Source organism: Lagopus muta, chromosome 2 (genome assembly GCF_023343835.1).
Source record: "Lagopus muta isolate bLagMut1 chromosome 2, bLagMut1 primary, whole genome shotgun sequence".
Taxonomy (NCBI): Eukaryota; Metazoa; Chordata; class Aves; order Galliformes; family Phasianidae; genus Lagopus; species Lagopus muta.
In genome coordinates, this window is record NC_064434.1 from 76,925,213 (window position 1) to 76,939,082 (window position 13,870).

The following is a 13,870-nucleotide window of genomic DNA, read 5'->3' on the forward strand; positions in this document are numbered from 1 at the left end:
GTCAGCCCGCCCCGCCTCTTGGGGCTGCGGTACCTCTGCATCGGCTCCTGCCGCCTGCGCCTGGACGGGTGGTAGGTGAGCTGGGCGGGCTGGCAGCGGTGTGTTTGAACGGCCTCAGTCAGAAGGGATCCACAAGGACCGTGGAGTCCAATCCCTGGCTTAACACAGCATGGCACCAAATCTAAACCCCTTGTTCGAGAGCGTTGTCCAAACACTGCTTGTACTCTGACACTCGGGGCCGCAGCCCTGTGCAGCCCGTTCCGTGCCCACCGCCCTGTGGTGCAGATCCTGTCCCCGACTCCCAGCCGCCCCTCCCCTGACGCAGCTCCGTGCCGTTCCCTCGGGCCCTGTCGCTGTCACACAGAGCAGAGCTCAGCGCTGCCCCTCAGCTCCCTGTGAGGAGCTGCAGCCGCCATCGGGCCTCCCCTCAGCTCCTCTGCTCTGGACTGAACAAACCCAGGAGCCTCAGGTGCTCCTCAGACATCTTCTGCTCCAGACCCTTCACCATCTGTGTGGCGTTCCTTTTGGACACTCTACTAGGTTTATGTCTTTCTTGCAGCGTGGCACCTAAAACAGCCCTCAGTGCTGGAGGTGAGGCCTCAAGGTGCAGAGCAGGACAAGATATGCCCTTTCCTCGCCTGGTGGCAGTGCTGTGCTGGTACACTGCAGGGTGCAGTTGGCCTTTTGGGGCTGACAGAGCACACTGCTGATTCGTATTCTGCTTGTCACCAACCAGAACCCCCCCCCCTCATCCCTTTCTGTGGGACTGCTCTCCAAACTCTCATCCCCCAACTTGTCCATAGATCCAAGGTTGTCCCATCCAAGGTGTAGAACTTTGCACTTGCTCTTGTTAAAGGTCCTGTGGTTGGTGACAAGCTGAATACGAGTCAGCATTCTATTCCTCTGTCAAGACCTCTTTGCAAGGCCTTTCTGCCCCAGTTTGGTTTCATCTTCAAACTTCCTTAGTATACCTTCAAGTCCTTTATCCAACTCACTGAAGAGAACTGCCCCTAAAAAGAAGCCTTGAGGAAGCCCACCAGTGACTGCCTGTCAGCCCAATGTATCCTGATTATTACAATCCTTTGAGCCAACCTATTAGCCAGTTGTTCACCCATCACGTTACACTTTAGTCTAGGTGTGTCCTCCCCATTTTGTCCAATAGGGTGCTGTGAGAAACAGTATTTTGCTGAAATTGAGAACAGATTATACCAAGTGGCTTCCATTGGACAACTACATGGGTAATGCTGCAAAAGGAAATTAATTTTCTTCAGTTCAACTCTCGTGCTGCTCAGCCCAATGGAGGAGCTGCTCTGCCCCTCCTGAACCAGCCCTGTGCCCCTCTGCACATCCCAGCAGGGAAAATCGTGGCAGATATATAAGACTGCCAATCATTAAAAAGGGACCCTTAACAAGGGTCCCTTTTTAATGAGTCCTTTTTTAATGAGTGTGTTGTAAAAGCCTGCACTACACCATAACTCAGTGTTTAATTGTCCTTTTTAACATAAAAAATACGTTTAAAGGCAGTGGGTAGCTACAGTGATATTTTGAAACCAAAATGGTAGCACCACTTCCTTCTCTGTATTGTTCTTTCTGTTCTATGGTTTTGATTTCATTGTTTTTTGTTACTTGTTACCTGTTTCTCTTATCTGAGGTTGAGTTTATTGCCAAAATCTCTCTTTTTTAAATTCTTAAATTTTTATTAGGGACATTTTTTTTCTGAGGCTTTTTTTTGTATTAATGTTATGTAAGATCGGATTTAATATCTTGCTGCTTTTTCTTACAGAGCAATTCTTTCCCAATTCAGTATTCTCTGGTGGCTGAGCTCACTAGTATTACTTGCTCTGCTTGTTCTCACTGGGATTTATTCCTGAAGTAATTTCTCCTCTGCAGATTATGGATAGGCAACATCAATCCTATTTTCATTTTCAGGAAGGTGAGAAGGGAAAGAAATGATCAAATTCTTAGGTTTGTTTGTTTTGGGTTTTTTTTTAGGTGGGGGGAAGGGGAGATGCAGAAATATCACCAAGAATTTCTGGTCCGCCCCTTAAAAATGTATATTTAAAGGCACTTAATGGCATTAGACCAGCAGTTTCATGTCCCAGCAGAAGTTGGTAACCATGGCTGAGGAGAATAAAGCTTTTGTAGATGAAATAAATAAAGCACTGGCAAAGTCTGAAGGGTTTACCCTGAAGGACATGCTGTTCTCCTACCGGGGGACTCCTTATCCAGTCACAGTGTGCAGCACAGAGACATTCCAAGCCCTGGAGAACCTGGAAGCCAGAAGAGATGATATGGTGCTGGTGTCTTACCCCAAATGCGGTGAATACATTATAAATTACTTGCTGTTGTCTATGGTACAGTAACTAATTAGCTGACACAGTAAGAAGGAAAATAACAAATTAATTATGGTTTTACGTTGTGTGAGGATTATGGGCATTTCTGTTACAAGCAGAGGCAGCAGGTTTTTTCCCTGCTTTATTTAATTATGTGATCTGTTCCACTGGTTTTTAGCATGATGTATGCTTCTGAAAGGATGAAATGTTTTAGCAATCAAACGATTTTGTGAGAGTAAAGACTACAGTTTTTATTTATCAGTGGAGCAAGATACCTCTGCCAGTGTGATAAATTGCATTCTGAAAAGAATATTAGTAATATAATGTAGTGTAATGTGCAGAAGCAATGAAGTTTTACGCATTAGACTCACAAGGAGTAGGATGTGGCAGTGTGCAGCATCTGTACTTGTAAGATAATAATAATTTTCTTGGCATTGTATTTACTATCATTATTGTATTTTGCTTTGTAATTGCATTGTGATATATATATATATTATATTATAATGTATTATTCTATATGTTATTACATATATATTATATTATATTATATTATATTATATTATATTATATTATAGCATACTGGAATTAAAAATCTTGTAGTCAGAGGTCAGCAGAAAGGAAGGAAGGTGCAATAGAAGTGATGAGGGTAAAAAAAAACACTCTACAACCAACCAACCTACCAGCTAGCTGATTTTGATCAGTGTTGTGCCTTGTATGACACGTTTACTTACAAAGAAGGGCCGGGTTTTGATAACGAAGGAAGCTCTTTCTAAGCCTATGCTTCTACTTTGAGACGCAAGTAGCAGAAGCTAGGGGCTGCTGAGAGAGCGTGGGTCCAGAGGAGGAATTCAATGCACTAACACAGCTGATGTGCTCACATTGAGCTCTAATAGGAAAGTCCTTAGCCAAAATCTCACGCAGCAAAGTGAAGAGCATGGTCAGTTCCTATGGTTTTGTTTTGCTCAGTTCTGATAATAAACTGTCGTGCATTTAGGCACTGAAGAAGTAAGCCTGGGGTGTTTGTAGTAAATATATGCTAGCTGTGATACAGAACATTGAGCCAAGAGAAGGAGAGGGCACACAAAAGTACAAAAGGTGACACAACAAGTGAAATACGCATCTTTGTTTTTGACTTTGATGCTGTTGGCTTTGTGTCCAGGGTTTGGCTGGAACTTATAAAGATAGGCTATGGGCAGAGCTTGGCTTTGATTTCTCACAGAGTTTGGCAGATGTGGAGTTGTAGTACTGCCTGCATCTGAGGTCTGATGGCTGGCTTCCTCTGCCAGGTTCACAGATATCTTCCATGCCAGGCTCAAACTCTATGGTCATACGTAATTTTTAGATGATTATGAATATGTTTGATGGCCCTTCAAAACTTTAATGTTGTCCTCATTCCTTTTACTTACTGAGGATTATGAAGGATAAGTTACAATAAAGTCCTGCTATATGTATCATTTCCCCAAGATCTCGTGTGTGCAGTGGGGAGGAAAACTCAGACTGATGCAGAGAGACACATTTGTGAGGTGGGACTGAGGATGGTTGAGAAGCCAAGAGGGGATTTAGAGGCCAGGCATTTTAGGTTTATCAGTTGTAGATTTTTGTTAAAATAAAATCAGCTTTTGTGCGCATTCAGCTTATAGTGGGCAGCTGAAGGCATGGGTTTAATGACTCTTAATGATTTCAGCTCTGTTTTTTTTGTGTAAACAGGAGATTGGGATAAATCTCATTCATAATTAAATGTCTTTTATTTATACAACACCAAATACCTTACAATTTCTATATATGTAGATGTATTACAAAGCACTGTATGATGTGTACAAATTGCATACACATTATTGTGTAAGTATGACACAATCCTGAGCCACTTCATGTAACACAGGGTGGAAGACCTGCTTTCTGGGAATAACTTTCTGAAGTTGAGGTTAAAGCTGAAAGAGTGAGGTTAAAGCTGTTTGCATTCTGTGTGTGTGCTAGTGTCTCTGTCAGCTGCATTCATGGGGGACTGGTGACACACAGGAGGCTGAGGCAGCTCTCTGCAGCCACAGCTCCATGGCCACAGTGGGAAGCCCTGCAAGTGCATCTCCTCAAGGCCTTTGGAGGATGCTGTGGTCTGTGGTGAATGCACTGTTCCCTCAGTCTGTCCCATCAGCTGTCATTGGGGCATCCATAGAGCTCTGGAAAACCTGAGGGCAACACAAAGCAGCTGCAGGAGGGCATGGAGCAGGGAGGAAAGTGTGCTGCTCCAGCAGGTCTGGCACCCAGCCCATCATGCATGGTAGGTCTTCACTGCAAGGTAGGTTCCAAAGGGAAAGATGCAGGCATCTGTTGGGCTGCAGCTCCTCTAACCCTTCTTCTGACAGTCTTTTTGTGGAGAAAGCAACAGGCACAGCATGGGACAAGTGCTGCTGGTAATGCTGAATAGATGGCTCTGTTTCATCCTCGGCTCAGTGCAGGGAGAGGGGCAGAAAATTCTGGCAGATGAATGAAACTCCTTGTTTGTTCCTTCCTACTCCTACCTGGACACTTTCCAAGTGTTTCTCTGTGAATGACAGGAAAGCTGCCTTTATTGTCTGTCACTGATTGTTTTATGATATATTAAAAATACACAACATATTGTTGTGTCAATTCTACTCCTGATGCTTTCCACATATCATTTGTAAGTGAGCTAAGAAGGTCACAGTTAAGAAGCTGTTGAGGATCTTGTTAACAGAAAACACTAATTTGTTTATAGTCATTTGAGAGCTTTAATTTTATTTGAATCTGTAATTTGATGACTATTATTGTCTATTATGCTGAATTAAGCCATGTAATGAGAAGGCTCTGAGATCTTACATAAACCTCTCATATGTTTTGTTTTGTTCTCTGGGTTTCTTGATCCAGGTGTGAATTGGCTTATCCAGATTTTAAATGATTTGATATTTACAACTATTCAGAGTAAACCTGTAAGCACAGAGCTACCATTTATTGAATGTGGAGATCCAGATAAATATCAGGTTAGTGAAAAGAACCTACTTCAAGTCTGTAGTTTTCTCTCCTGCACCCCCGCAAGCAAGTTATTAAAATGAAGTCATGTAGCAAGTAAAGATATTTCTCCTGAGAGGGTAAAAAAGGATAATCTTGGATGAGTAATGCCTTTTGATTAGGAGCTGCTTCACGCAGGCGACTCATGCTGGCAGATTGTTGCTGCACCCATGTAATAAACCTGTTCTCACTTATTGTTCTGTTTATTTCTAAAGAGGATGAAGCAGATTCCATCTCCAAGGATTTTGGCAACACATCTGAATTATGATTTCCTCCCGAAGTCTATTTTCAAGAACAAAGCCAAGGTGGACTTTTTTCTTTTCTTTTTTTTTTTTTAAATCCTTCCTAAGAACAAGCCTAATTTCATTGGCAGCACTAACATGCATGAATATCATTTGGGGCTACATCCTTTTCTTGCACCCTAGCAAATGTGATTGAGGAAAAAGAACTTGGAACTGGAACAAGTTGCCCAGGGAGGTTGTGGATGCCCCATCCCTGGAGGCATCCAAGGCCAGGCTGGATGTGACTCTGAGCAGCCTGGTCTGGTGGTTGGTGGCCCTGCACATAGCAGGGGGGTTGAAACTCAATGATCATTGTGGTCCTTTTCAACCCAGGCCATTCTGTGATTATATGACCTCTGGACTGTCTTAGCACAAAAACATTAGTGGTACATAAAAGAAGAACAGATCTAGAAGCTGTCACGGTGCTCAAAAAATGGTTGAAGTGTCACGCTTTTCTCTTCTATGCTACTCTTGTCTACATACAGCCATGGTAAGAATTAATGTGACAGCAGTACCTCTTGATACCCTGACTGTCTCCATGTAGAATTACACTCAAAAAATTTCAATATTTCTGGTTCCAAGTCACTGAACAACGAAAGGTACATAGCAGTTAAGTACATAGCAGTTAGAAAATGTACCACAAATGAAGGGAGGAACTGGTTAAGGAATGCGTGGTTTAGCCATGTTCTATGAGTATTTTTTTCCTGTTTTATGTATAGCTTGTTCACAGAAGTGTTTACTGTCTCCAAGGATTGCAGTTTCTTAGGATTTCAAATACATTGTTGCCATGCTTTGAAAAATGGGAGATGATTGTAGCAGCTGTGGTTTCCTGAAGAAGAAAGAAATGGAGCTTTTCCTACCAGTGGGCTGGTGAATGGTTCTTTCACATTTCCCAGGTTTTGGGTAGTTAAGAGATAGTTTTCCATAACAGTACTACAGTTTTTCCAACTGCTCCTTCCTACAGTTGCTTCAGGGCTATAGGCAAATCTTAGGAGTGGTTACAAGGCCTTTATTATGACATGTTATAAAGTTGTTCTCTATGCCTTACCTAACAATGAAAATATTTTGTGGTCCCTGCTAAGTTATTGATTGCAGAATGTTTGGTTTTACTGTCATTTTGGTTGCCAGGGGAAATAAATGATCTAAAGTTGTTGATCTCTTTCTCCCGCTCCAGATACTAGTGTTGTTTCGAAACCCTAAAGATACAGCTGTTTCATTTTTTCATTTCCACAAGAATGTGCCAAGTGTCCCCAGTTACAGCTCCTGGGATGAGTTCTTCTCAGAGTTCATGAATGGGAAAGGTATGGTAATAGTTACTGAATGTAGCTGAAGAAACAACAGAAGAAAATATTTGAAAACATCTAAATGGGACTAGTGGGAAAACAGCTGTGTCATAATTAATTCACTGGTGGCCATACCTCATGATAAAGGAGATAGCTAAATGCAAAAATGGGGAGAAAGCCCAAAAGATACTTTGCTTCTGGATATTTTGCTCTTGCAAGCAAGGGGAGTTGCCTGGCAGCTTGATAATGGCACTGGGATAAAATCCTGTCAGTTAGTAATGGAGGCAGTGCTACAGATCTGAAATGATGGTAATGGAATGACTGTTTGTTGTGTTCCCATATACGAGGCCAAAAACCCTGTAAGGAACTTAGATTTTAGATTTAGAATGATGTTTAGCTTTGGCTTTTAAGAGATATCTTTAATGACAATACAGAAATGGAGGGGAAGCACATGGGAAGTACGTGTTCCTGTGTGGAAGCCACCTACCTACAAAAGTCCAATGGAAGTCTCTGTTGTTCTGATATGCAGTATGGTTCCACCTAAAGGACAGACTGTTCTGTTTTTCTTCATGGACGTAACTGGTAAGCCACAGAGAGCAATCCTTCAGTCAGAGGGAAATAAGTACACAGCAGTAAAAAGGGATCACACTGATGCTTTTTTCTCTTCACAGTTGGCTGGGGATCTTATTTTGACCATGCAGTCACCTGGAACAAACACATTGACGATGAGAACACTATGATTGTAATGTTTGAAGACCTGAAAGAGGTAAAGCAGTCACTATGTACTTATGGTCAAGACACATCTGAGCCCATTTCCTGAAAACTGCTGAAATTAGAAGCAAATAGCACAGGTTTCTGAAAGCAAAATCAAGTATCCATTCAGGAACAAATTGAATCTGGCTATATAAAAACTGAGCTCCAGTGTAACATACAAAATGTACTGTGAAGGAAGATGGTGTTAGTAGGTGATGGCCATGTGTGTCCCGAGCGGGTAGGTCCTTTTTTAGAGGAAGCATATAATATGATCCCCTCTCGCTGCATTGTTTTCAGAATCTGGCTTCTGGTGTAAAGCAAATAGCAGAATTCTTTGGATTCTTCCCAACAACAGAGCAGATCCAGTCCATTGCAGACAGGGCTACTTTCCAGGCAGTGAAGAACAAGGCTCAGGAGACTCATGGTGCTGTTGGCACAGTTCTTTTCCGCAAAGGTAAATTTGTTTACAGCAAACAAGCAGCATATTTTGCAAGATTTGTGAATGGTAGCTGCATCTTGGACAAATGGATTTGGATGAGGAAGTGATTAATTTTTATGCATAATTTTCTGGGTTGGAACTTAGGAAACACTGCTGGTGCTTCAGAATGCTATCAACTGATTTCATCATAAGTACCAGTATCATTCAGAAAAGCCCTGCATAATGTGGTTAGCAGAAGTGCCTTCCAGGTAGCACACCCTTCGGTCACGGTTTGCAGCAAGCACCAATTAAAGCAAAGAGTTTTGTTTTGGCTTCTGTGACTACTGAGGTTAGCCTGGCACTTGATCTGCAAAGTATCTCCAAAGATTTTTCTTCTTGGATTTCCTAAATAACCTTTGTGGTTGCCTAGGAACCTCACTCAATTTGTTGAATCCAGATGCTCTACAGGTTGAGCCATGCCTGTTAGCTGTGGCTAATACTAGAGCTGTAGACCCAGAATACCTCAGCAGTGAACTCTCTCAAAATCTAGATCACAAGTAGACTGCAGCTTAGGGTAGTGTCTGGTTGTGCACACTACTCTCTCGCAGTTAAAAGCCACATCTTTGAATTTTTTGAGTTCTTTTCATAGCTGCTGATCATCTTTTACAGACATCTGCAACAGCGTAAGGCAAAAGGCAGACCAGTAGCTTCCCATGTCCCACTTCTGTTCACATTCTCTTAAGGACACTGAAAGTAAAGAAGCAGAGTGTATTCCTTGATCAGATTCTTTTTTAAAGTGGATTATCCTGAAATATAACAAGAGGCACGATTTTATTTGTTTTAAACCATACTCCCTTGTCCTTACATTCAGGGCTACTGTTTTACTTTTCTTTATATTCCAGGTGTTGTTGGGGACTGGAAAAATCTTTTCACTGAAGCTCAGAATCAGGAAATGGATGCCAAATTCAAAGCATGCTTAGAAGGAACCAAGCTGGGAGCAAAGCTAAAATATGATGTGTACTGCAAGGCCTGAGCTTCTGTTAAGGAGAAGTCTAACATCTAGGCTGCATTTTGTTCACTTTCATGTAATCAAAGAGAAATTAGAACAATATCTGATCTGAAATTTTAAAAAATCTGTCTAATTTGCAAACATGTTTGTGCTGTCTTGCACAAGCAATCCTCATTCTTACAGTTTATAGTGTCATTGACTTGACTGATTTCTCTTGTTTTTTAAAACTGATTTTTAGCCATGATTTTGTGTGAAATTTATATGCAGTAGTTGAACCTGCTGAAATCACTGGAAATGTGTTCGGTAAGTTGGAAGTGACCTTCCATGAGATTTTTTAAGCCAATCATTAGGTGTCTTCTTGATTTTCAGATTTGGAAATGTGTAGTATTTCGGTTTAAAGTGAAATTTCAGAATGTTTTTTGTTGTAGTTGTTATCACTTTCTCTGTAAGTTAGAAAGTTTCCACCTCTTTTGACATGAATATTTTTCATTGCTTTGGAATAAAAAACGATGAATGTTAGTGGAAGTTCTAACTGAGCAATTGAAGGGGCAGAAGTTGCTCGTGGAAGTTGGAGTGAGGATTGAAGAACAAAGTAAACCAAAGACTAAACCAAACCAAATCAGAATGAATTGTTTTAATACCAAACAAGTGAAGTTGATGAAGTTTTCAAACTAATCCCAAGATCCGTGTAAGTGGAAAATACAGCTGTGTTCCTTATGTATTTGCTTCAGCTGTAATAGGCCCTACTGGAACAGTAGGTTAATGTCATTGTTAAGAAATATATAAAAGGAAATTCAAAAGATTCTGATTGAAGATGATGTTGAAAAAGGAATACTAATCTCTAGTAAAGCAGGTTGCATGAATTGCTTGACCAATAACAGCCATTCTACCTGCTTAAACTGCCATCTTTTTCCATTTAAGATTTTTCTGAAGTATTCCAGGACAGTTAAAGAGAAAATTCTGTATCAAGATGCTAAATAGACTACTTTTATGTTTTTACACCTTTAGATCAGCAAGATTATTTAAGATAAGGCTGCTTAGCCATATGAAGTAATGTTTTATAGATGACATTCTTACATTAATAATCTGCAGCCACTTCTCAGCACATTCAGTCAGTGATTACCAGCCAAGAATGAGCATTAAAGCATATTGAATATAAGACTGTTTAGTGTGAGGGGCAGCTGATTTGTTTGCAGCTGTGTGTTTTAGTTTCTGTTCTGTTAAAAATGAAAGCACATCTGAAATCTAAATGTCATGTCACTAGAGAAAGAGAGAATTTTTACCTTCCTCAAACACATTCAGAATGGAAAAGCACTGTGAAATGTTTTCAGATGGTGGCATTGAAGGTCAAACCCAATAGCCCATATTGTTCACAGCTTCGACAGCAGCTAAACAAAACAAACAAACAAACAAAACACATCCCAACAGAAAAATTAAACTCCTCATTGTGGAAAATCACCACTCATATATTCTATTCTTTCAGCCATATGCATAGACAACAGTTTTGGTTCTACATTTTCCATTTATATTTTGTATTATGTATATGTGTTCCCCTTTATACTTGTTCTTATGGATCTTGTAGTAAAACTTTAAGTGGTATTTTAACACATTAAAGAATATGTCTTTCATTTGCCTTTCAAAGAAGAAAATTTTCACTCCCTGACTACAGGCTTTGACTTTATTATTATTATTTTATTTTATTTTATTTTATTTTATTTTATTTTATTTTATTTTTTGTGACTTGTTTTGCACTTACATTTTCTAACAGTTGTAAGTATTTATAGTATCTATATTATAGTAACTGGTAAATGCTGCTCTATTAGTACTTCTGTCATCTCCATTTCCCTTATGAGCTGCTCAATAACAAACATAAAGCAGGAAAGGATATTAAAATGATCTTGAAAAAGAGAAGTTCAAGGTCTTCTTGGAAAAGAGAAGCATAAATGTATCTTCCTAATGCTCCCTTGTGTGTGTTCAGGGTGTCAATAACCCAGTGGAAAAGAATTCTGTTCCTGAATTGTAATAAAGGTGCAATGGGATCAAAGCAGACAGAACTGAGCTCAATTTTCTCATTTAAACATGCACGCATTTTATATTGCAGCATTATGCAGTACATTAATTGGAAAGATAATTAACGTTGAATTACAATAGAAGTGCTCTAAAAGTACAAGGCGCATATGACATCCACAGGAACATCAAATCATTCTTTTCTGAGGGTATGCTGGTTATTAGAATGGATGCCAAATGGATTTATAATGAAGGGGGATGTGAAACAAATCATATCAATCTCATAATAGCAAATGCCTGGACTTGTATCTGATGTTGTCTCTTCAGGAAAAGCCCTAACACCGATCTCTATTTTGGCTGAAAGATCACCTTTGGTGGGGAACAACACCTTCTGTTCTACTCTTAACATTCTGCAAAGCTTGGCAACATCCACAAAAGGTGCTGAAATGAGACTGGTCAGTGGTTGTTCTGAATGTTAATATTGTCAGGATTGATGCAAAGGAGAGAAATAGAAAACAACATAATGAACGACAGCATACTCTATCAGTGCTATGTCTGAGCACCTTGCAGAAGTGCTCTGGTAAAATGTTGTTTACATTTACATACTTATGGAAATGGATACAATTATGATGAATTGTAGTCACACTTTGTACTTGTAGATTGGATAATATGAAGCAATTGCCAATGTAATAGTGTATAGATGGTTAGTATTGACACAGTCTAGATTATGCCTAATTACTTACGTCAGCCAGAGCCAGCTAGATTTGAGGTTCTAGATATGGTAGTGGGACTGGATTACCAGCTGGTTAGAGAGCAAGACTTGGTTTGGGAGCTCTGGGTAAGAATGATGGCAGAAGGTATCACTGCTGACAGCGTCACATGAGGAGAGGGTGCTGTCACACAGCCACCTAAGAAAGCATCAAGGTGCACCCCTATCACTCTTCTCTCCTTGTGGCTCTTCTCCTTGCCACAATCAGTGAAAACTGGATCTTTGTTCGAACTGAAAGGCAGAGTGAGCAACAAAGTGACCATCTGGACTCTCTGCCCTCCCTCCTTTCTTTACAAAGCTGTAAAGATGTTAGAATAAAAATATGGTATGGAGATCAGGAAGGGCCTACCATACTGTGTGTTTGATCTTCTGTGCCAGGTGTTTGGCACTGTCTGGCTTTGCAGCCAAATTAGGGTCAGCTGGTGCTGGGAGTGGGTTGAGTATCAACTTGTCCCTTCTCCCAGCTGCCTGAAAATGTAACAGTAGAAATGTGTACGTGTTGTGCTTAGTCTTACAAATACTCAGTTTACATCTGAATGGAAAGTTTTCCGTAAGATCATTTGGCTTCTGCAAATCCTTTAGAAGCTTAAGGAAGATAGAAAAATATTCTTCGACTTGGCTCAAAATGTGAAGCAGGCAGGAAATGAAAGAAGGCTCTGAAACTAGTGTCTTGGGAGGTTTGTGTACTTGTGAATAATGTAAGCTTATTGGCATATGCATGTTGAGTCTCCAGTGAGTTCCCTGCTGTTTTGCATTTACAAGCCAATGAAGCTGTTTTCATTACTACAACGCTCATTAGCATTCCCCCAGCAGGTAAATAAGTCATAGATTCATTACTGTGTATTTCCGCTGTATCCATAGGCAAAATATTTATATTCAGAGGAAAAAATAAAATACAAGATAATCCACATTAGCCATGTGCCCCAAAAAGTAAAAACAAAAGCAACAACAAAACCCTACTGAAAACAAGCAGCCCCCCAAAAGGAGCAGTTACGAAGAAAAAGGAAGGATGTATCTTTTCACAAAGCACAGAGAGTGACTGGAATAGCTGCTGCAGATTTGCAGACTTTTTTCTTTTGTTCTTTATACAAGTACTGATCCTGTGTATGCTTTTTCTTTTCTTTTTTTTTTCCCCCAACACACTCCACTATCTTCTTCCTGTTGGCATAGAATTATTTTTGTTTTTTGATTGTTAGTTGTTTAGAGAACTGTTTTTTACCTTTTGTTTTGTTTTATTCTGGCAAGCTACAGGGTTTGTCTTCACTTGCTACTTGCAGGCTTCTGAGCAGCTGTCTTTCTAGTGGCTTTGGCACCAGATGCATTGTCACTGTTTACCCCACAGATTTACCCCAGTGTTGCTGAGCTGAGGTATTGCTTGGTGGAGCCTGCCTCTGCCGAGATTCCATTTAGCAGCCATCCAGACCTCTACATGAAACAGGTTCAAGAGGATGAGAAGTTATCTGAAGTAGGAAACAGGGAAGTGATAGAGATTGGGCTGCCCTGTGCTCAGCTGCCCTGAGCTGAAGTTGAGGCCTAGACACCCAGCAGTGCCACCTCAGACTTGAGCCGTGTGGCCATCACCGCCCCCAAGCGAAGGTTGTGGAAGGAAAAAAGTTCACTTCTCCTCAGGAAAGTGGAAAAGCAGGGTGAAGGAGCAGAGGACTGCAACTGCAGCCCAGGTGTGCACGCAGGGCAGCTGGAGCTGAGGGCTGGTGGTGTGCACCTGTTGGCTGGGGGAGGGGAGGATCGTGCTCTCCTGGGCTGTCTGGTGGATGCTGTGTGGGCTGCTCTTAAAGGTAAGATAAACTGTTCTTCTCTAATATTTGAAAAATATTGTTCAGCTCTCAGGCCGCACTGGGGCAAATATGTGGGGGAATCAGTTCCTTGTGACTTAGTTCTGTCAGGCAGGCTCTGGTGTCTGCGGTCATGGTGTGGTGGTGGAACTGGGCCTCCTACCTGCTATGCACATGTGATGGGTGCGTTCCTGCACAGCCAG

At 41.0% G+C, this 13,870-nt stretch overlaps 1 protein-coding gene across 5 annotated transcripts; it reads left to right on the plus strand.

Moving 5' to 3' along the window:
• The first annotated feature begins 17 nt into the window (after positions 1-17).
• SULT6B1 (sulfotransferase family 6B member 1) lies at positions 18-10,811 on the plus strand. Of its 5 annotated transcripts, none has more exons than XM_048937726.1 (8): positions 18-75; positions 1,784-1,933; positions 5,214-5,326; positions 5,570-5,659; positions 6,810-6,936; positions 7,590-7,684; positions 7,969-8,125; positions 8,992-10,811. In XM_048937726.1, the coding sequence occupies exons 2-8, from the start codon at positions 1,894-1,896 to the stop codon at positions 9,120-9,122; spliced, it is 753 nt and encodes a 250-aa protein (XP_048793683.1). In that variant the 5' UTR covers positions 18-75; positions 1,784-1,893; the 3' UTR covers positions 9,123-10,811. The 5 variants fall into 5 exon arrangements, with proteins under 5 accessions (XP_048793683.1, XP_048793685.1, XP_048793686.1 ...); XM_048937728.1 differs by having other exon boundaries at positions 18-71; XM_048937729.1 differs by lacking the exon at positions 18-75 and adding an exon at positions 85-591.
• Positions 10,812-13,870: the final 3,059 nt, after the last annotated feature.